Source organism: Lonchura striata, chromosome 9 (assembly GCF_050655825.1).
Source record: "Lonchura striata isolate lonStrDom1 chromosome 9, ASM5065582v1, whole genome shotgun sequence".
NCBI classification, from domain to species: Eukaryota; Metazoa; Chordata; class Aves; order Passeriformes; family Estrildidae; genus Lonchura; species Lonchura striata.
This window is the reverse complement of record NC_140711.1, coordinates 6361002-6382647: the sequence shown is the minus strand read 5'-3', so window position 1 is coordinate 6382647 and position 21646 is coordinate 6361002. Positions and strand designations below refer to the sequence as shown.

The following is a 21646-nucleotide window of genomic DNA, read 5'->3' as shown; positions in this document are numbered from 1 at the left end:
GGAAGTGGCCTAAGCAAACAGAAAAATGCCTCTTCAATCCAGCTGCACTCCCTGCACAAAAGGCTGCCTCTCTGGGTGCTGCTGGGAGCAGGGAGAAATCTCCTTGGGATCATCTCACACATCTCTGTGTCACTGCTGCAGAGGCCAGGCACAGCAGGCTCAGGTGTTCCCCAAACCTAGGGAGGCTTCCCTATCTCCTGGTTACCCACATTTAAATGTGAAGCAAAGGATCAAAGCATGCTCACATCAGCTGTTTCTTTTCCTCCATGCCCTCTTCTGCTCAGAGTATTTTTGGAAGCATTGGGGTGTGTTCCACCATGGGACAGGGAAGAGGCCCTCACTCCTAAGAAATTCCAGATGATTTATCCCTGCTGGTGTCTTCTTGTCCCACTAGTGAAAGGGAAGATCTTGAGGAGAGGTGGGCAATGCATTGCCCTGCAGTGAGGATTGTAGGCAGTTTTGGGTTTTACAGTGTCTGAGGGTCGAGTACTGCCTAGATTTGCAAATATAGATCAAGGAGAGGAAAACAAATGTCCATGAAACTTCCTGCAAGAAAGGCAGGAGGAGCTGAGGTCACTTGGTCTGTTCAGCCTGGGGAAGGGGAGGATGAGGGCAGAGCTCATCAGGGGCTGCAGTTTTCTCCCAAGGGGCAGCTCCAATCTCTGCTCTCTGTGACCACAGACAAGACCCAGGGAATGGCTGGAGCTGTGGCAGGTGAGGGTTAGACTGGATATCAGGAAAAGGTTCTTCCTCCAGAGGGTGCTGGGGCACTGACCAACCTCCCAGGGAACCAAAGCTGCCAGAGCTCCAGGAGCATTTGGATAACACCCTCAGGCACGGGGTGAGATTATTGGGGTGTCTGTCAAGGCCAGGGTTTGGACTGCATGATCCCTGTGGCTCCCTACCCACTCAGGATCAGTGTGTCAGTTACTGGGCTGTAACACAAGCAAAGCATTGAGATTAAACTACTCACATAGAAAACCCTGTGGTGATTTTAAATCAGCAAAAGCTGTGAAAATACTCTTCACCTTCCTCTTTAGCTGATAAATTCACGTTTGTGTTCTAGGGCTGGCAGGGAGAGGGAAGACAGCCAGGCAACCTTTTGGCTTGTCTCTTCTCATGAGTGTCAGAGGTGATGGCAAAGGAGCTGGGATTGCCCCTGGGTGTCTCTGTAGTCATCACCTGGGATTGCAGAGCGAAGCCATCAGCAATTTGCTCTCTTCCCTTTGCACTTTGCCTCCAGCCTGCTCCCCTGGCATTCCCAGCTGCTGCCACTTCTTCAACCTGTGTGGGGAATGGTGCCAAGAATAACCCCCAGCCGCCAAAAATCCCACTTAGAAGAGGTACTGACCTGTTCAGGTCTCCGCCTCGCTGCTTGTTTACACCACAGTGGGGCAGGCAGGGCATTACCCAGCCCTCACTGCACAGGAAATGCATTTCAGTGAAGAAAAATAGTGATTCCTGGGATGTCAGGTGGTTATGGAAGCATTTCTGGAGCAGGATTATGTCCTGCGGCAGCAGTTTGTGGGATATCAGGTGCACTTTCAACTTGAAAGAGCGTTGGTTTAGATTAGATATTAGGGGAAAATTATTCCCTGTGAGGGTGGTGAGCCCTGGCACAGGGTGCCCACTGAAGCTGTGGCTGCTGCATCCCTGGAAGTGTCCAAGACCAGGCTGGACAGGGCTTGGAGAACCTGGGATAGTGGAAGGTGTTCCTGCCCATGACATGGAGTAGAAATGGATGAGCTTTAAGATCCTGTCGTGTTTTAAGTCAGGTTGGTCCTCTCTGTGTGGGTGTCCTTTGCTAATCCCTGCGCAGTCCTGGCCCTTTGGGGCTGCCGGTGCTGCTTGTGACATGAAACAAATACAACGGAGGTGTTTGTGACACTCCTCGCTGCACGTGTTTCGTGGAGAAACTATGCCACGGATGGAGGCAAGCCCGCCATTTCAGCGACACTCTGCTGCCCTCGAGTGGGTGCCTGAGAAATACCCCGCTCTTCCCCGCCCCCGTGCTCTGAACTAAGGATTTAACTCGCAAAAAAAACTCCCTCGCCATCACATTTTTAAACTGTTTCCGCCGCCTCACTTGGGGCGGGGCCTCACCTGAGGGCAGGGGGCGGAGCTTAGTGGGCGGGTCCTCGGTGTGACGTCAGAGGGCGTGGTCATCGCGCGCGGGGCGGTGAGGGCCGCGGGGCTTGGGGGCGTGGCCTCCGAGCAGGGGCGTGGCCTTTAAAAAGGCGCGCAAACCCCTGGGCGTGGCCTAGGTTTGGAGGCGTGGCTTCATCGTCGGGGGCGGGGCTTTGGGGCGCGGCCTCCGGCCCAGGGCCGTCCCCCCCGGGGGCGGGGCCCGCCGGGCGCGCGCGCGCGGCCCCGCGCTCTCGTCACTTCCCGCGCGGACGGCGCTGTGGCCGGGGACGGTCGTGTCCGGTTCGGGCGGCGGCGGTGGTGGGAGCAGCGGGACGGGACGATGAGCGACAGCGGGGAGCAAAACTACGGCGAACGGGTAATACACGGAGCCCGAGCGCGCTGCGCGGCCGGGCCCCCCGCTCCCCTCCCTCCCCACACACCCCTCCATCGCCTTCGGGTGGCGCCGGTTCCCTCGTGTGCCCCCCTGTCCCCTTTCGCGGGCGGCGGAGGCTCTGCGGGAGCGGTGAGGTCGATGGCGGAGGGGCCGCTCCCCGCGTGAGGCGCCCGGCGCCATCTTGGGCTGGGACCGCGCGCCCGGGAGGGACAAAATGGCGGCCCCGAGCCCTCAGGGGCCCCGCGCCCTCCGTCCCACCCCTGCGGAAGGGGAATCCTGTTCTCATCCTCCCTCCAGAGCCGCCTCGCAATCCGCTCTTGGGTCGCTCTCTAATTCAGACCTCTCTTCGCTCCCACCCCCATGTAACAATAACTCTGCTCCTCGGGCCTGGCGTCCCGGTGTCTCGGGCTCTCCTCTAATTTAAACTTGATCATCGGAGGCAACCCCTTGGCTCTGTGAAACCTGCAGCAGATACCTACCAAGGCGCCTAGTTTCGGGAAGATGTCGCAGTCCGGATGAGCTTTTTATTAACGTAGAAATAGACGACTTGCTAAGCTTCGCATTTCTGATGCACATTTGTAATTGCTTTTTATTTACTGGATCAGCCTTGTTTGTCTTTGATGTTTTTATTTAGGGTCAGTACTGTGCTTTGGGGATTTTTTAGCATAATTCAGATATCTTGCTGCAGCATCGGAGGGAGGTGATAAGTTCCTAAGTTTTAAACTGGAGGTGGCAAGAAATATTAGAAAACGTAGCCATTCTGAGCAGTATCTTTCTTAGAATATGGTTTTATCTTAATAATGCACTACAAGGAGCTGTAATATGTGAGTGCTTCTACTTCAAGGTATGTAAGATTGCAAAGAAACGGTTTCCAGGGGGCTAAAAATGGGAATGAATGGTGAAAGACAGGGATTAAGGAATGGGCTTGTGCCAGCGCCTGTGTTTTCATTGGTATCTTCATTCACTCTGAAGTTTTTTTAGTGAGGGGGTAACTTTTGCTCAGGGTGAATTATCTGTGTGTTAGTTTTTTTAAAGATGCTTTAATTATTGTGCAGGTCGGACTGGAAGCCAATGTAGTCTTAATAAATTTTGCCAGGATAACCTGCATTATCTTTTCAGTCAGAAAGAGTGGAAATAATAAAGTTTCTATAGTAAAGTCTTTTTGTGTGAAACAATCGTGCAGAGTACTGGGGCAGAAATTGTTGTCTACTGCTGTGTTGTATTTTTAATATAAAAAATGTATTAAAGCATTTATAGACAGTTTTGCCAGTGCCTAGAATGAGTTATGTCTGAACTTTTGTGACCTTTAAATAGGTAAGTTGTTTGAAATGGATGTGTTTGTAAAGGTGAAACCATAGAGCTGCACACCTATTATTCTAGACTGGAGCAGGGATTGGTTTTCCTTCTGCTCTTGCTAATGTTATTTATGGGGCTTTTTGCTTACTTAAAGCTTAGGTTTTACTGAGTCAATGGCTTTTGTGCTTTTCCAAGCTGGAGTCTCTGCAGAGTTGAGTTAGTGTTTGAATAAATAATCTGGAATATGATTGCAACTGTCTTAAACTGTCCCAAGTGCAGGCTGCCAGCAGGAATTGTGCTCCTGCTCTCTCCCGTGGCGGTGTTTTAAGCCAGTCAGGTCTGGGAATTCAGTCAGCTGGATCTTGTTTTACTCCATTTCCAGTTGCATTGGTTTGCAGCCTGACTTGATTGAGCCCTCATGGCAGCTTTTGGGATGAAGAAATTCTGGATGCTTTTGCCAGGATTGGGACTTGTTTAAGCAGCAGCACGAATTTACTTTGGATTATGGTGTTTTATAAAAGGGGAAGGAAAAATAAGAAAAAAATCCCCACTTGAATTCTCTGTTACAGTTTATGCTCCATAGGGGGATGAACTCTAGAAACTTTTTGGCTGAAGAAACTGTAAATTATGAAATACTTCCAATACTTAAATACTGGATTATCCTTGAGATGCTGTTGTTATGCTGCAGTGCCATAGTTTTACAGCTTAATTTTGTTTCTACTGAAATGGTTCTCACAGAAGTACATGGGATTCAGGCATGAAGGGGTTGGAAAAAGATGAGTTCAAGGCCAAATTAATGAATCCTACGCTGTGAATTAGTTAATTGTGATAGTGATGGCTTGGTATGGGGTCAGAAGCTGTTCAATGTGCAAGTCAGGGTGGGGGGTTTTGTTTGTTTGGGTTTTTTTAATGTATGAAAGCTCAGTTTGCAGATTACTTACAAGTATTTAATACATGTATTTTCAAGAACGAGTGATTTTTATTACTAAATTTGTTGAGAAGGAGGTCTGAGGAAGCAGCTTGAGGTTAGAGATGAGCTGATCACTCAGTGCCACCACAGGGATGGACCATGCCCTGTGTTCTTCCTTCACCACCTGGCACTTGATGGAACCTCTTGGGGAGCTCTTTCAGTGCCCAAACCTGTCAGAAGATAATTTGGCTTTTGCTGGTGGATTAATTTCTTTGAAGCTTGGGCACTGGAGGAGCCCACAGAGCCAGTGGCAGAGGTGGTGGGAGGAAGTTGTGGCCTGATTTTTCAGAACACGCTGTGTTCTTTCTGTGGAGTTTGGGAACCTGCAGAAAGGGATGGTTCTGCTTTCCCTCCAGTGAATCCCCAGCTCCCCCAGCAGTGATCTCGGGTCCCTCAGGGGAAGGGAGGCAACTTCCATAAGGGAGAGGTTGAGGAATGTGCAGTCAGCGCAGACACCTTGAATAAAGAGGCTGCAGATCTGATAATGTCACGTGAGGCTGCAGCTTTGCTTAGGGAAAATAAGTGAAAATACATAGGTTCATAGGAATACACGATTGTAAAACCTTAATACTTTTATTTCTCTGTATCTTACATTACTGATTGCAATCTTTAACTTCCATCCCTGTGAGGAAAACCTGGATCTCAGAAGTGCAAAGAACTGTGGCCATGCTTTGCAGATGCTTCTGTCCATGGAAGCCTTTCCTGCTGACTGCCCCCCAAACAATCCTGCTTTAGGACATTCCCTGCTCAGAGTGCATGGCTGTAAGGCTCTTTCTGAATGTGCTTAGAGCTGTTTGAATCATCCCAGCACTTGGTTTGAATGTGCTCAAGGTCTGGAATGAACCATTTGGAATCCACAAGCCTGGACTTCAGGGCTTGCATGTGAATTCCAGAAGTGCCTGGAAGGGGAAGAACTGTTGATAAAGACCCAGGGATATGGGGAGGGAGGTTAAATTCAGACTTGACAAACTTAAAGTTTGGGGGGGGGGGGGGGGTATGGTTATTGTTTAGTGAATATCAGTCTGGATCTGGTGACTAGCAATGCTGGAATATAGGCAGGGTAAAAAAGGTTGTTTCTTCCTCTTCCCCATGTCATGCCAGGAGCACACTTGAGCATTTTTCAGTAACTTAAAATTCACAGAGTGAAGGAGCAAAGAGTAGGAAAATAAAATACAAAGAACAACAAAAAAAGATGGGAGAAACAAGCTGTGGGAGTGACTGATGTGAACCCTCAAGGGTGTAAAATAAATTTGCAGTGCTGCAGGCCCCTGGCACTTGGGATTTTGGATAAGGAGGATTTCCTGGGCCTTGGGTGGAAAAGGGGCAGCATGGTAATTTTGGGGGTTATTACCAGTCCTGGTGATATGCAGAGCAGGTGGGGTGCATTGAATTCCTTTAAGGCTGGAATAAAGAAGTGCAATAATCCTGTAAAATGTGGTGGATTGAAGGATGATCTGGGAAAATAGTGTGTTTTTAAAGATTGGGAAATGTGAAATGCAAAGGACTTGAATGAAAATAGGCCAGCTGTTAAATTGTTTTGATTTTGGTAGATAGTTGACTTTAAGACATTTTCTTCACAAGTTTCTGCTCAGCTCCTCAGTGTCCAGATTCCATATCAACCTTAACATAATAAGCCAAGATTGCCTGAAAAATGTACCAAATATATGAAGACTTTCCTGTTCTCTACTCATTTCTTCAAAGCTTTTTGACTTTTAAGAGTTTTGAAAAAGGGTTTGGTGTGTGTTCGTGGGCAAAATCCTCCCAATTGCTTCCCTCTGATCCTGCATTTCTCCTTTTCTTTCTGGTCTCCACCTGTGCTTGGACACAGCTCCTTCTGTTTAGCCCAGATTATCTTTTGTGAATTGAAGTATTTTTTCCTCAGGTGAAAAGCAGCCTTAGTTTGGGTTTTAGTCCTTCTTCAATCTTGCTTTGTTAAAGAGCTAAGACTTCTTATGGCAAAATTAATATATTAACTCAGAACTCTGTGGAGTGTTTTCTTTGGAAGGTAGTAATGAATTTAGGTTAAATTAGTTAATTGTAACTTTAATTGCTCCTAAATATTCCCCCTGCCCTTTGCAGTGTTGGTACATGGGGAAGGTGTAGTTTAGAGCAAAACTTTAAACACTTGTATGAAGAGAAGGGCCTTGACCAACTTTGTGCTATTTCTGTTGCTCTTGGGCTTAATTGCAAACATGCTTTGTTCTCTACATCATGTTTCTTTTCTCCTGTATGGTAGGGAGTTGTAAACAGGTAACTTTTCTTTGAAGTTTCATAGAAGTGGTTGAAGCATGTCGATTTGGGGTTAGCAAATGAATTTCTGAATGCTTAGTACAGGATTCCCATTAAGTTAGTGTTCAGGTTTAAGAGATGTTAGAAAGATAAAATAGGGGATTTTGGAAAAAAAATCTGGTACCTAGTGTCATTGGTGACCTTTCTTCATCAGAATTTACACTACATTTAGGATCTTAGAAGTAAGTATGTGTTTTCAGAAAGAAGTATAATTCTGCTGAATTTTAAATTTTCTCTAATATTTTGAAATGAAGAATACTTTCTACTACTAGTGTGTTCAAGTGTTTAAGGCATATGACTCAAGCCAAGCATTATACTGAATTAAAAATTAAAAATACATAAGTTGAAACTGCTAATTAGGTCATGTCACTGCCAGAGGAAATAGCCAGTAACAGAGCAGGTGGGGTGTTAGTCCAGAGCAGTTTGGAGTGTGGGGCTCAGGTGCAGTTCTGGTCAGTGGGGAATGCAGATTTCTGTGGAAATACAAAGCCTGCACATGTAATCCCACTTGTGCAGGCAGCTGGGGGTGTGTGCTCCTGAACCTTCACACCAGGGCTGCCAAACTGCAGGAGGGGCCCAAAGTTGAGATAATTGGAGTTCATGGAAGGACCAACTGTGCTGTGCTTTCTGCATTCCAAAGCACATCATCAGTGGCCGCCGCAGGACCTCACTGGAGTCACTCCTCGGTGATTTTGTCTCAGTGTGTGGCTGATAGTGCAAATTATTTCGAGCTTGCTAATGCTACAATTCCTTAATAGGTACTCAGTTGATCCAGTTGCACTTGCTGTTAAATGCAGGCATAAATAGCAAATTCAGCTACTTAGAGCTAAGTTAAACTGAGTTGACTGAACCTGTTGATAAAATCGTAGGGCTTTGGTAGATTAAATTCTTGAACTGCATTTATAGTAAAAGTCCACAACACTTTTTTTTTTCTAGTTTCAGTTTTGGCACTAGATTTTATCCTGGAGTTCTTAAATATTCTTCATCCTGTTCTTTTTCTATTAAGGTTAATGTTGAAGAAGGAAAATGCGGAAGTCGCCATTTGACAAGTTTTATAAATGAGAATTATTTGAAGCTCAGGAATAAGTGAAGCTGAAATTTGAAAAAAAAGAAAGTGAATGCATGCTAATTATCAGACCAGAAGTCCCACTTGTAGAATATTGAGCAATTTGTGTGAAGTGGGGAAGATGAAAGAAGTCAGAATTTGAAACGGAAGAATGAAGAAAAGGAATAAAAATGAAGTTAAGATAAGAAGTAATCTGGAATCTGAAAGCACTACGCTAAGTAATTACTAGTCTGTTTATGTGTCCCTGTATATTTTGCTAAACATGCATGCATTATCTGTTTAATAGCAAAAGTACATGCAGGGTAAAGAAGTGTCTACCAGGGAAAAAAAACTTAAAAATCTAGGCAGTGCTAATGCCAACTGCCCGGACACATAGCTATGAATATTTACCATTTATTTCACTGGAGCTTGTTTACAGCCCCTAGGTGAACAAGGAATTGTGTACAAATTAGGCTTTCAATATCTGCGTGCAGGAATCCCGTTCTGCTTCCAGAAGCGGAAGTGCTCATGGGTCTGGCAAGTCGGGGAGGCACACCCCTGCAAGATCTCGCTCTAAGGAGGATTCCAGGCGCTCCAGGTCAAAATCTAGATCCAGGTCTGAATCCAGGTGAGTTTGCTTCTTTTACCTCTTCCTCCTCCTCCTCACAAGTCAGATGATTGTCAGAGATGGCCCAGCTTAGCCAGTTCTGTTTCCAGAGTTAATGGATCTTCTGTGGATATGAAATACAAAGGGGCGTGTGTGGTTTCAGGATTGGGAAAGCCAAATAATATAACTTCAGATATTTTTGCTGCTTCTTCCAACAGTTAAATCAGTTATGTAGCATTGTATCCTTGCTGATTCACTTTGGAAGTGCCTGCCCTTTATCTCGTGGAATACTGACTTGTGTCTGAGTGTGGAGTATAGGAACTCCAGGGTTTAGGTTTTTTGTGCATTAACAGAGTTCTGTGCATCAGCAGATTTCCCATTTTAAGCTACTTTCGGATATTATGTTTCTTCACTGGAAGCAGTGATGTTCCTGGAGGTAGTGAAAAGAAGCAGTACAGATAAATGTGAGTTTCACAGTCTGGCATTTTAAATACATTGATTTAACTTGAAAATTGACAGGGTAGGAAGTTTTGAATATTAGACAGCTCTGTAAGCTCTCCAGAAAAGTTGTGGAGAGCTTGCTTACTGTATTTGTTACATGGTAGCACAAACATCCACGTGCTTGTTGCACTATATTACCTCTCCTGATACTCACCTGCCAAACAAGCTGTTTGCAGGGTCAGAATTCCTCTTAAAAGAGTAGATAGTTGACTGCTGGCTACAGAAATTAATGCGTTGATAATTTCTTTACTCATTTGTAGGCATTCACCCTAAAAAAAGTGAGGTTTCAGTAGTGTGGTTTTCAGGTGAGCTGTTCACAACACACTTTTTATGCAAACAAGCAATGAATTGCCAAAGCCTCGGGGCAGGCTGGAGGAAGACACTGTGCTGTCAGCAATAACCCAGGGTTGAAAACATAATCAAATAGTGTGTTAAATCTTGCAAGATCAAACAAAGGCTTTTGTGAGAAGGAATGTAATTGGGAACCTGTGACAGCAGAAGAACGAGGTTTTTTGTTTAATTCAGGCACAGTCACAAGTATCATATCATGCACCTGGCAGTCCCTGTAGTGTAAGAAGAAATGTGTTGAATAAAATAAATGAGTACTTGTTAGAGTATTACCATTAGCAGATGTGGAATTGGAGTGACCTGTGGGAGTGCCAGCAGTGAGAGATGATGGGGCAGCTCAGAAAGGGCCCTGTCCCAGGTCCTGCTCTGGGTTCTGACCCTGCTGTCAGGGCTTTATCCAGTTGGGATTTGAAAACCTTGGGGGAGGGAAGCTGCTAAACATCTCTGGGGAGTCTTTTAATATTAAACCAACAAAGTCAGAACACCTTCCCAGCATATTCTTGTGCCCTTTAATCCATATGACTGTAGGGATTCCATATTCCTTTAAGCATTTCCCACTTGCAGAATAACCACAATACTGAGTAAAAATACAGTCAAAAATGGTACACAGTTCTGAAGAAGCAACTGTACGATGTAGAATTTGTGAGAGACGTGGCACATCTTACTTTTGCAATAAACAGTGTTTAAATAATACCCTGGCAACTGGCTTTCTACTTTCTGATGACCCAAAAGTAGAAGTTTATAACTTCCATGGCTTCCTGAGCATTTAACAGCTGTCTTGAAGATGTCTATGGCTGGAAATAATGGAATTACGTGCCAGAGTTAGTGTTGATTAGTAGATTTGGACAGAATTGTGTCGAGGCACATATTTAGAAACAATATACTTTAATCTCTGTTCACTGGTGTCACGTTGGGATGTGGTCATGGGCAGATCTTTGAACTCTGGCTTTTCCTAGAGAAATAACCACGTGATAACTTCTATATTTTGTAGTAGTTTCTGTTGCAAATGTATTTTTGAGTTACCAGCTTTATAAATTAAACTTTGATTTGGGAACCAACCTGTGTCCTGGTGTTTTTATCAGTTGGGGTGTGGATATACTTGATTTTTAAAATCTGCTTTTGATATTTGTAGCTCCTATCTTTTAGCTGATACCATTCTGGTACCTGAAATATCACTTCTGTCTTTGCCTTCATTATTTTTTTTTTTCCTGTATCAGTGGCTGAAATGTGACTGTGTGCATGTGTGGAGCTGCCTTTTTTTTTTTTTTTTTAATATTTCTGTCTTTTTTTACTGTTTTCCCAACTTCAGGGAAGTTCTCTCTTTTTTTTTTTTTTTTCTTTTTTTTTTTTTTCTTTTGTTGCCAAAAATAATGTTTTCTGTATAAATACATAGTGAGAAGTGCTGTAATGGGACACGGTGAATTAATTTCTTTTGGACATGAATATGCATTTTAAGTTGAGCTTCTCTGGCTCGCTCCTGAGGAGGTTGGAGGTGTTTTTTGAGGAGGTAGATTGAACAGTTTGGCTGCCTGGTGACACTTGGTGAGAAAGCCTGGAAGAAGCTGTTAAATGCTCAGGAGGAAAAGCAGCTAGAGTTCAGAGCTTCCCTCACTCCAATGGGGTGGTGCTGCTGTGGAATTAAGAGGAAGGGGACATTAAAGACACAAGACCCTGAAAATCAGCAATTTGTGACTCGATCCCTTGAGTGTTACACTGTTTATTGCACTTCGTAGCCTTGAGGGGTTTTTCTTTGGAGTGGTGTGGAGTTAATCAGTGCAGCCATCAGCAGACCAAGACCCGGTGTAGTAGCCCCGTGTGAGTGCCCAGCTTCTCCTCTAGGATTGGCTGTGTTGGGAAGGCTGAGGCTTTGGGAGAAGGAATTGAAGAGTTTCAGACCCTCATGTCCACAGAGCTCGTGATGTAAGAAAATATTTTTGGGGAGAAAGAATTAGTGAGCACTTAAGAGCATGAACATATAAATATTCATGGACAAAGAGTGCTAAATAACTGCTGAAATACCAGCAGGTAAACGAGCCAGCTCAGGATTGATTTCTTCAGATTGTGTTCAGCTCTGTTTCAGGGGCATTTGCTTTTCAGTGTCACCCAAGGCAGCACTGAAAAGAGTGCCCCCCTTAGTACGGTGTAGGCTTTGTGTTAAAGCATGTTTACTGTTCCTTTGTCTGATACATGTGAAAAGAAAGTCACCCCACTTGTTTTTACCTAAACACTGAATATTCTAAGCACTAGTGTGTCACGCCCAGGTAGCTTTGTGGAAGGAAGAGCTGGCTGATCAAGTGCAAGTTCCTGGGCTGCAGCAGGAATGCCCTGAGACTATCTGCAGCAATCTGATAATATAGATTTAGCTTACAGTCCTTGAGAGTAGTGAGTAAATAATTATAGCTGAGGCATGTGGTACTTCAGGATTTTGGAAAACAGTTATTTGTGTGAGCTTTTTGTGACTGTCTGATGGCCCCAACAAGCCCAGCACTGTACCTTTCTCTTCTTTCCCTCAGGTCTAGATCGAGGAGGAGTTCCCGCAGACACTACACCAGGTCACGCTCCCGTTCCCGCTCCCACAGAAGATCCAGAAGCAGGTCGTACAGTCGGGACTACCGGCGCCGGCACAGTCACAGCCATTCCCCCATGTCTACTCGGAGACGTCACATTGGGAACAGGGTATGTGTGTGAGGGATGAGTCACGGTCCTGGATGCATCCTGGAATCAGTCTCTGTGCCCTGAGAAACATGAAGGGGATTTGTGAAAGGCTCCTGCTCCTCTAGGTTTAATGTATTACTGTCTCTTAGCAGGTGACCCAAATCTCAGCCACACTTTTGTTGTTCTTGAAGCTCTGACGGTCACAACTTGAGAAATACATTGCACTGCAAATAAACCCAAGTTGATTTTAATATCTTGTGTCCTTTCCTTTAGGCAAATCCTGATCCAAACTGTTGTCTCGGAGTGTTTGGGCTGAGTCTGTACACTACAGAACGAGATCTGCGAGAGGTTTTCTCCAAGTATGGGCCCATTGCTGACGTTTCCATCGTGTACGACCAGCAGTCACGGCGCTCCCGAGGGTTCGCCTTTGTCTACTTCGAGAACGTCGAGGATGCCAAGGAAGTAGGTTGGGGTACACAGTGTGGGCCATGTTTGCTGGGCTCTGAGCTCCTGGAGTTGTGTTCTGTCACAGGGTATAGCCAGGGGAAACTCACAGCCTGAAAAATACTTGGAATCTCGTAATCACGGAATTTGGGCTTACTAGTGCTGCAGAATGCTGTAGTCACCCAAGCAGAGAATCCTACACTCATACTAGTCCTTGTAAAGCTGCCCCTTATGGACTGGAACAAGGCTTATGTTCTGCATAAACTCCACTCCAGAAAATCCCCAGTCCTTTCCACATCTGGCATGAAGTGTTCCATTTTGGGTTGGAGCTTGATATGTAGGTCTTGCTATTTGGCAGACAGAAAAAGAACCAAAGCACAATTGGTTTTGATTTACTTGTTATTTGTAACTCTGATACTATATTCAAGGTTATGGTAGTTTGAAGGATGTATTTAAATACCTTAATGATGTTCTTTTAACCTGTAAATGTTTTCTGTTGTATGGTGGAGTATTTACATCTCTCTACATCAGCATGTTCAAAGATTGCTCTTAGTCATGTTAGAGGCACTGAAACAATTGCCCAGTGATGTTTCCATTCAGGATTTTAATGCCACAGAAGTCACATTTTCAGTGGTTACTGGCACATAAGTCCAGCTGGCCTAGAGTATCTTACAGGTTACATTCACTGTAAGATGTGATACTCAGACCTGCCTCGAAACTGGGCTGGTTTTTAGGATATTTTAACACTTAAAGCAGTGGTTAAAAATTAGTGTTGTTGCTAAAGTCCATGTACCTACAGCTAATGCTCTTCTGTCATTCCTTAGGCAAAGGAACGTGCCAATGGAATGGAGCTGGATGGAAGAAGGATCCGGGTAGACTTCTCCATAACCAAAAGACCTCACACACCTACCCCTGGAATCTATATGGGAAGACCCACTTAGTAAGTTTTGTCCATGGTTTTGGTTGGGTTTTTCCCCCAACCAGTAGAGGATAGGATTCATTGTTTTGTAAAAACTCCTGTTTCTCCTCTGAGACACCCGATTCTGAGTGGTTTTCCTGATTCCTTGGGCTTATGCATTAATGCACAAGTTGTGTTTCCTTGTTCACAGCTGCTGTGCTGTACTGAAAACACTAGACATGAGCATCAGTAATAATGCTTGTGTCAACAGGAAGACATTTTGACAATTTCTAAACTATTTTATGTCGTTTTCCTGTGTACCTTCAAATATTCATGTCATTTGCAAGTTTAGGTTTTAAAGAGTGAATGAACAAATAATGGTCAAGGAGCTGGGTGGCTCAGTTAACATTAGGGATTAGCAGTTTGCTGTGTTCACACACTGCACTTTTGACTTCAAGTTGCCAGCAGTGTCAGTTGTTTTCCCAAGTCATTCCCTTGTTCATTCCCAAGACTTTCAGCTTACTGATGGCTGTGGTGATGTTGAGTTGAGGCTACAGGTTTCCGATTTTTTTTTAGTCAGAAAGTTGACTGAACAGAAGCTTTTTCAGAGTTAAAAGGGGATGAAGACTTGTCTCAGAATGCAGTTCTTCATGTGCTTGTGATACCAAAACGTTGAGGTTTATAAGGGTTGAGGAAAACAACTGAAAGTTCAAGCATTGAAAAAGCAATTGTTCAAGTAGTTCTGTTCCCACGTGCACTGGTGGGAAAACAGGAGTGCTCTCAGTCTTCCAGCTGTAAGGATGTGACATAATAATAGAACCTAGTTTAAATAGTGTGAATTTACCAGACTGCAGACAAAGTTAGGGTTTTGTATCTTAGTAAATGCAGTTTCCTTCACTCCTTGCAGTGGCAGCTCACGGCGACGAGATTACTATGACAGAGGCTATGACAGAGGCTACGATGACCGCGACTATTACAGCAGGTCGTACAGGTGAGCATATTTGGAATATTTTGCTGCTTTCTCAACTCTGCTTTCTCATCTACCTGTGCAAGCATTAGGCAGTTCATCCTGCATAACTATTCCAGAATATTTTTGCCCTCACTGTCATTCTGGAATCTTCTGTGAAATCTCCACCAAAATGCTCAGTACAAATCAAATTGGTTGGATTGAGAAATAATTGATGGTGTTGAACCTGTGGCCTGGCTTAGTCCAGAATGTTTTCTGAATCCACACTGAGTTTTGAAAAACAAAGTGTGTTCTTTTGCATTTTCATTTTAGAATCTTTAGTTGGTTCCTCTGTTAGCACTGAAATGGTGCAGATTAAGATTTGAGTTGGTATTACAGTGTCAGCTTGCATTTTGAGCACAGTGTAGTAGATGAAAAGTGGGAAGTTTCAGTGGTTCCCAGTATCTCCTGCTCATAATTATGACATCTCAAATGTTGCCAAAAATAAGGAATTGGGGATTGGAGCATGACTTGTTGTGTATTGGACATCTGCATTTAAAGGCTTTTTTAACACTGCTTGTCAGGTTGGATGTGTGTGTAATCGTGGTTGGGGTGCAGTTGGATTTGGTGGTAGAGAAATTGGTTTACTGCATTTTCCAGCAAAACCCTTGACCCCTGCAAAATCCTTAAAATTTCTGGGACACTGTTAAGTTGAACACAAAGATACGAGTTAATTGTCTCTGTCTGCATTACCAAACATTCCTGCAATTGCAGAATTCTGTTGAAGTTAGGGTATGGGCACAAGCCTTAAGTGCTTAAGTGCTGCCTTTTCATTCTGGTAGGGTTTGTGGATGTTACCAGAAGTTGTGATTGGAGAGAGCCAGTGAGAGTGACCTGCTCTAGGAGGAGGTGTCCCTGCCTGTGCCAGGGGTGTGCCCCTGGATGGTGTTTAAGGTCCCTTCCAACCCAAACCATTCTGGGATTCTGTGAATGAATATGGGGCCACAAATGACTTGTGTGTGGCTACTTGAAAAATGTCATGGTCTGCTACTTTCCCCTCCTACAGACATGGGTTGGTTGAGGAAGAGAGAAGTGTAGCTATGTTGCAAGGGCTTCCCTGAGGAAGGAAAAGTTGGAATTGTTCAAGATGCAATGGAGCATTGCATACCCCACCCTAAAAATTCCATTACATTCCCTGCCGTCTGTGAAAATAATGCCCTAAGGAAAATGCAATATCAGATGGGAATTGTCCTGTTAAAACTTCAGTTCCTCCTTGCTGCAGTGGGAGGCTTAATTTTGCCCGAAAAGGTGTCTGTAAATAATGGATTAACCTTTAAAAAAAACAGTCCCCCAAAAACAACTGGGGAAGACTTGAAACTCGATTTAGTCTCCTGGTAAAGCTTTGCTGATCTGAATCTGAGGAGGCCAAAGTCCAGCCACTCAATATTAATGCTATAAGGTGCTGTTTTTGTTCTCCATAAGAAGTTACATCACAGTTCTTGTTTAAATGTGACTCTAAAGTGTTAAAATGTCAGGATAGGAGGGTTTTCCCTGCCTCCACCTTAGAATCAATGTGTTTCCTCGGGATAGTGAGTTGATCTTGCTACTTGAAAATAATAAGTAAAAAGGTTTTCCTCAAGTAGGTGTTTAAAAATCAATGTTAAATGAAGTAATTCAGCTTCACCCAGTGTAGGAACTAATGTTGTCTTTTCTTCACGTCATTTTCGTACTCGATGGGGGGGTTTGTACAGTGAACTTCTTATTTTTTCAATTCCTAAAAGTCATTCTGCTTTTGTTTTCACAGAGGAGGAGGAGGTGGCGGTGGAGGAGGCTGGAGAGCTGTTCAGGACAGAGATCAGTTTTACAGGTGTGTGCTGGATTAGTGGAACTAGGCAAGCAAACACAAAACTTGGGAGTGCCTGGATTGGATTGGAGAGGTTTGGGGGTGCCTGGCTTGTAGCACTGACTGTAAATCAAGGACAGCTTCACCTTGAACAAGTAATTCAGATTAAAAGTGAAGGTGGATTTGGCTTACCCTGCTTGTGTGGGATGCTCCTGGCTTCAGACTAAATTCACATGAAAGCAGATTGTGAGTGCAAGAGCTTGTATGTGTTATGTTAGGCAAAAATAATACTGGTAACAAAAAAGAAAATTCAGATCTTTGCTTTGTTACCCAGTAGAAATGTTGATCAGGTCTCCCATGCTTGTGAGCTTTCCCAAGTGAATTCCTGAGACCAGGATGGGGTTAGAGCTACCCACATAAAGCTGCTGCCACTCACCTGTGCAGGTTTTAACAAAGGGATTGTTTGTGTCACCCCTGTCACAGGAGGAGGTCACCATCCCCCTACTACAGCCGAGGGGGCTACAGATCCCGGTCCAGATCCCGGTCCTACTCACCTCGTAAGTAGTTGTGGACTCATGGAGTGTTTTGGGTTGGGAGGGACCTTAAAGCTCATCCCATTCCACCCCCTGCCATGGGCAGGGACACCTTCCATAGACTAGGTTGCTCCAAGCCCTGTCCAACCTCACCTTCCCTGGGCTGGCCTAGCCCAGTCACATTTCACGTCTCAAAAGTAAATTTCCAATTCCTTGAACTTCTTTTGAGCTTCTGTGTCCACTAAGATTGACTTTGGTGTGGATATTTTATTGAGCCACAGTTCCTGTAATGCTTCACTGAGAAACCTTGAGGACAGAGCCAATAGTTAGGAAAAACCAAGTGAGGTAACAGCCCTTGTTTTGAGTCTGAGATCCTATTTCTTCCTCCAGAACTCTATTAAAACAGGAGTTTGGGAGTTTGGTTACCTCTAGGACATGGGGCTCGGATCTGATGCAGGTTTGAGGAGAGGCAGTGGATTTAGCCAGAATTTTTTCAATCCATGTAATCTGACTGTCAGGTTTTTGTCTTTCAGGTCGCTATTAAAGCATGACACATAGAGGAATTTCTAGCTACGGCCTTTGAGTTGAAATTGCAAGTTTGTGGACAATATTTTTTTATTGTCTCTTCTGTTTAACCAAGTGACAGTGCCTAGTGGATTAGGTGACTTTTACACCTTTTATGAAGACAACTTCTGTGGTGTTTGATGCTGTTTCATTCTGCATATTTGTGTAGTTTGGTGCTTTGTTTTCAGTTGTGTTTTGAAAGGAGTATGTTTTGCATGTATTTTTTTAGTCTCCATTTTGACTCCTGAAAGGTTTCTATTGTAAAGACAAAAACGATTCAGTTAGTTTTTTCTACTGATTCCAAGTTATTCCCAAGATCCAAACCTGTGTAAAATGCTTTCCGAAAGTGAGAAAATAAAATAAAAAGACGTTTGTTTTTTCTTTTCCTACTTCTTTTTGCCAAGAAAACAAAAGCACTGAGGTAATCCCAGGGCAAGTGCCATACCCTCCGTTCAGGAAAAAGCAATATTTTGGTGTCCCACAAGTAAATTGCACCTGAGGTGCTTCTCAAGTCCATTTCTCACTTGTGAAATCAGCACTGAATCCTTCATTTGAGTGTTCAGCTGTTGCCTCTTGTATGTAAAAGTTTTTGGGCCAGCACTTCATGTGTATCTGTCATATCACGTAGTGAATTTGGATCTGTGAGCCAGTTACTTTTTAATCTTGTGTTGGAGGAGCTTTTCACATTGATTTGTGGTGAGAAAGTGGGGTTTTGTGGAAATAACAGAAATTTCTAGACTCAAAACCGATGATTTCTGTGGATGTAGGGAACAAAGTTTAAGGAATGGTGTGCCATGATGCAAAGGAAGAGACTGAGGGAGCAGGCCCCACCTGCTTCAACTGCCTGCACAGGAGGTGGCCAGCAGCAGCACACCAGGTGTCTTGGGATTTATAAATTATCCAGGTATTTGTTAAAACTTCCCTGGGTTTACTCTCCAGGGTGGACAACAGGACCATGGCAGTAATTACTTGAAATTGTGTGAGCAGTAATAGCCCATTCAGGGCTGAGTTGGCTGTTCCTGGTGACACATTTGTTGCGATGTGTCACATGGCTCCTGTGCTGGGTGTCCCAAATCCCTGTGCCGGGTCAGTCCATGCTTGCTGTGAGCATTGCAAGGCTGTAGTGCATTGTGGAATCATTCCGTTTGGAAAGCCCTCTAAGATGGACTCCAGCCATTCCCCAGCACTGCCAGTGCCACCATTTAGCCATGTCCCCAAGAGCCACATCCACAGGGTTTTAAATCCCTGCAGGGATGGGGACTCCACCACCTCCCTCAGCAGCTCCTTCCAGTGCCTGACCACCATTTCCATGAAGAAATCCCTCCTGATGTCCAACTTGAACCTCCCCTGGCACATTTTTAGGCTGTTTCCCCTTGTCCTCTCCCTGTTCCCTGGGAGCAGAGCCCGATCCCTCCCAGCTGTCCCCTCCTGTCAGGAGTTGTGCAGAGCCACAAGGTTCCTCCTGAGCCTCCTTTTCTCCAGGCTGAGCCCCTTTCCAGCTCCCTCAGCCTCTCCTGGGGCTCCATTCCCTTCCCCAGCTCTTCAATGTCATTGTGAGGACCAAGGCTGCCAATGGAAATGGGTGTTGTCTGTGAGCAGCACTTGCTCAGGTGCACCCCATAATCCATGTTGAACTGTTCCTGGGTTTGGGGAAGCAGCTGCTGTAGCTGCCCTGGGAAGGAGAGCCTGTTGTGCAGCTCTTCTGCTGCTGAATCATTCCAAGGGCTCTCAGTCCAGACTCCGATGCTCCCAGGGTGTAGTGCTGCCCTGTGGCGGGGCTGACGGGTGGCTGTGGGATGTGGTGTGGTGGAACCCGCAGCAGGCTGGCCTGGAGCTCTGCCAGCAGTGAGGCAGGAATTATCCATGGGAGGGGGGAGCCTACCCTGACCCCCAGCATGGATCCCACCAGCACAGCAAGGAATCTGCTGGCTGGATGTGGCAGGCTGTGCCCTTTCCAGACCTGCTTTCCTGTCAGCAGAGGACAAATAAAAACCTTGGAAGCACATGGAGGGGAAAAAGGAAACCAAGAGCTGTTTGTGCCGCTGTCCTCTCCCCACACGTGCAGGTGGAATTTCCTCTGGGTCAGTTTGAGCCTCTCCCTATACAGGGGATGCTGCTGTTCAGTGGCATCTCCTGGCTTTCCCTGGGCACGAGGAGGGGCCCTGGAGGGATTGTGGAGCCTGAGGGACTTGTGCAGTAACAGGCAGTCATGAGTTCAGTATTCAGGTACCCCTTGCACAAGTGCAGTAGCTCTCTGCTCCTCATGGAAAAAATCCCATTTTTCCTTGCAACTCCTTCATTGGGGTTCAAGCAATTTCTTCTGGAGTTCACATCCCAGCTCCAGCAGATTGATCACACACAAGGCAGGTGCACCCATCCCAGTGGAGCAGCTCTGAAGCTGGGAGAAGCTGATCCTTTCATTTTCCTGCTTGGATAGGAGGTGTGTAGCTACACAGGACCTTCCTTAGTGCCCATCTCTGGCAGCTGGCCTGTGCTCCACACCGTGTTCCCACAGATCCATACCTTTGACATCACCTCGGCAGGGTCAGCAAAACTTGGAGCTCATTGGGAAGGAACTACTGGTGCCTGTCCATCATTCCCATCATTAATGTCTCACTCATGCTCAGCCCCAGTGCAGCTGTAATTAACACAGACACTAATTTAATTACCCAGCCATGCCAGTGCCTCCACCTCAGCATTCCTGTCTGTTGCAGACTTGGAAACTTCTGAAATCCACTGAGTAGTGAGTAGATTTTAACTCATGTCCCAGCAAAGCATGAGCAAAATGGTTGAAAACCATGGATGCATTTTCCAACCAAATTGTGAATTATTTTCTCTGCTCTTCCTTTTCCTCCTATCTCCCAAGGTGGGTTGCTTCTGTGGCAGTCCTTCATGCTCTTCCCTCACCTCTATAGCAGCTGCACCATTCTCCAGCTGGGAGGTTTCTAAAAGCCAAAAACCACATTTCAGACAGTTCGTCACCACCATATGAGGGAAATTTGGGATCGGCCCAGCCTGGAGCTGCCTGGTGGCTTGCTCAGAGTGGTGAGGGACAGGTGGGAGCTGCTCTGGCAGTGTGTTCCAATCCCACTGTGCACAGAGTCATCTCTGCCACGTGCTTGGGAGAACAGAGGACAGCAAACCAAGTCCTTTTGTTAAGGAAATGCGTTCATTTTTAGGACAGGGTTTACTCGGGGCTTTGTTTTGGCACTGCCTGACCTGTGCAGTCTCTGCAGCCAGGGGTGTCCCCCATAGAGCAATGAGCAGCTGCATTCCCACCTTGTTCCCAGTCCCAGCAGTGCAGGGGTGGCATGAAGCTCTCCTGAGATTCTCTGTGTGATGAATAGTGAAAAATACCCTTAAGGCTTCAGGGAAAACTTGCACGTCAGAGAGGTGACGTGGGTTCCTCCTGGGCCAGGTCACTGGGCTTTTCCCACTTGGGTTACTGCAGCCTCCTGGGTAACCTGGAGGCACCACATCCCTGCTGGCTCAGGGCAGGATCCTCCCTCCCCCTGCTGTCCTTTCTCTGTCCTGTTCCCAACACCCTCTGGGGATGTGGGATCCAAGGAGAGATCCCATCGTGGGTGCTCCAGTGAGGCCAGTCTGCCAGAACAGGGTGATGAAACCTTGTGGGTCCCCACCTGCCTGCTCTGAGACAGGGTTACCAAAGGTTTGGGATAAAATGGAGTTGTAGGCCAGACTCTTTCTCCTGAGCTGGCAGGAGACTCAGGAAGCCCCAGCATGGATTTGGTAGTCCCAGATGTTTGCCCAACCTCCTCCCAAAACCTCCAGCTGAGGAACAACATCTCCTCCTCTTCCTCGGTCCAATTGACCAAACACTCCAGTTTTTTCCTAGTTTGTACTGCTTTTTCAAGGCAGCCCTTCACACACAGCAGGTTATCCTGTCCTTTTCCAGACTAAACAAACCCTCCTTCAACCTCTCGTGGCGTTTTGCTCATTTTATCAGTCTTGCTGCTGCATTCCAGACTCATTCCATGCCAGCATCACTTTCTAGGAAGGAATAATCTTGCCTACAAGGCTGCCCTTGGAAGATGCTTTCCCTTTCCTGCTGGATCTTGCACCACTTTTAGGACCTTTTTTCCATCTGGTTGCTGCCTCTCTAGCTGTTTCGTACCAGAGCTCTGAAATCTTCCTCCCTAAAACACAAACTTCCTTTGAACATCAC

The 21646-nt window shown here is 45.5% G+C and overlaps 1 protein-coding gene across 2 annotated transcripts; it reads left to right on the top strand.

The window, feature by feature from the left end:
- Nucleotides 1-2387: 2387 nt before the first annotated feature.
- On the top strand, nt 2388-17849 carry TRA2B (transformer 2 beta homolog). 2 transcript variants are annotated; one of them, XM_021541448.4, is made up of 9 exons: nt 2388-2503; nt 8616-8749; nt 12091-12253; nt 12506-12694; nt 13501-13616; nt 14482-14565; nt 16325-16387; nt 16847-16920; nt 17430-17849. In XM_021541448.4, the coding sequence occupies exons 1-9, from the start codon at nt 2468-2470 to the stop codon at nt 17438-17440; spliced, it is 870 nt and encodes a 289-aa protein (XP_021397123.1). In that variant the 5' UTR covers nt 2388-2467; the 3' UTR covers nt 17441-17849. The 2 variants fall into 2 exon arrangements, with proteins under 2 accessions (XP_021397123.1, XP_021397124.2); XM_021541449.4 differs by having other exon boundaries at nt 17415-17849.
- Nucleotides 17850-21646: the final 3797 nt, after the last annotated feature.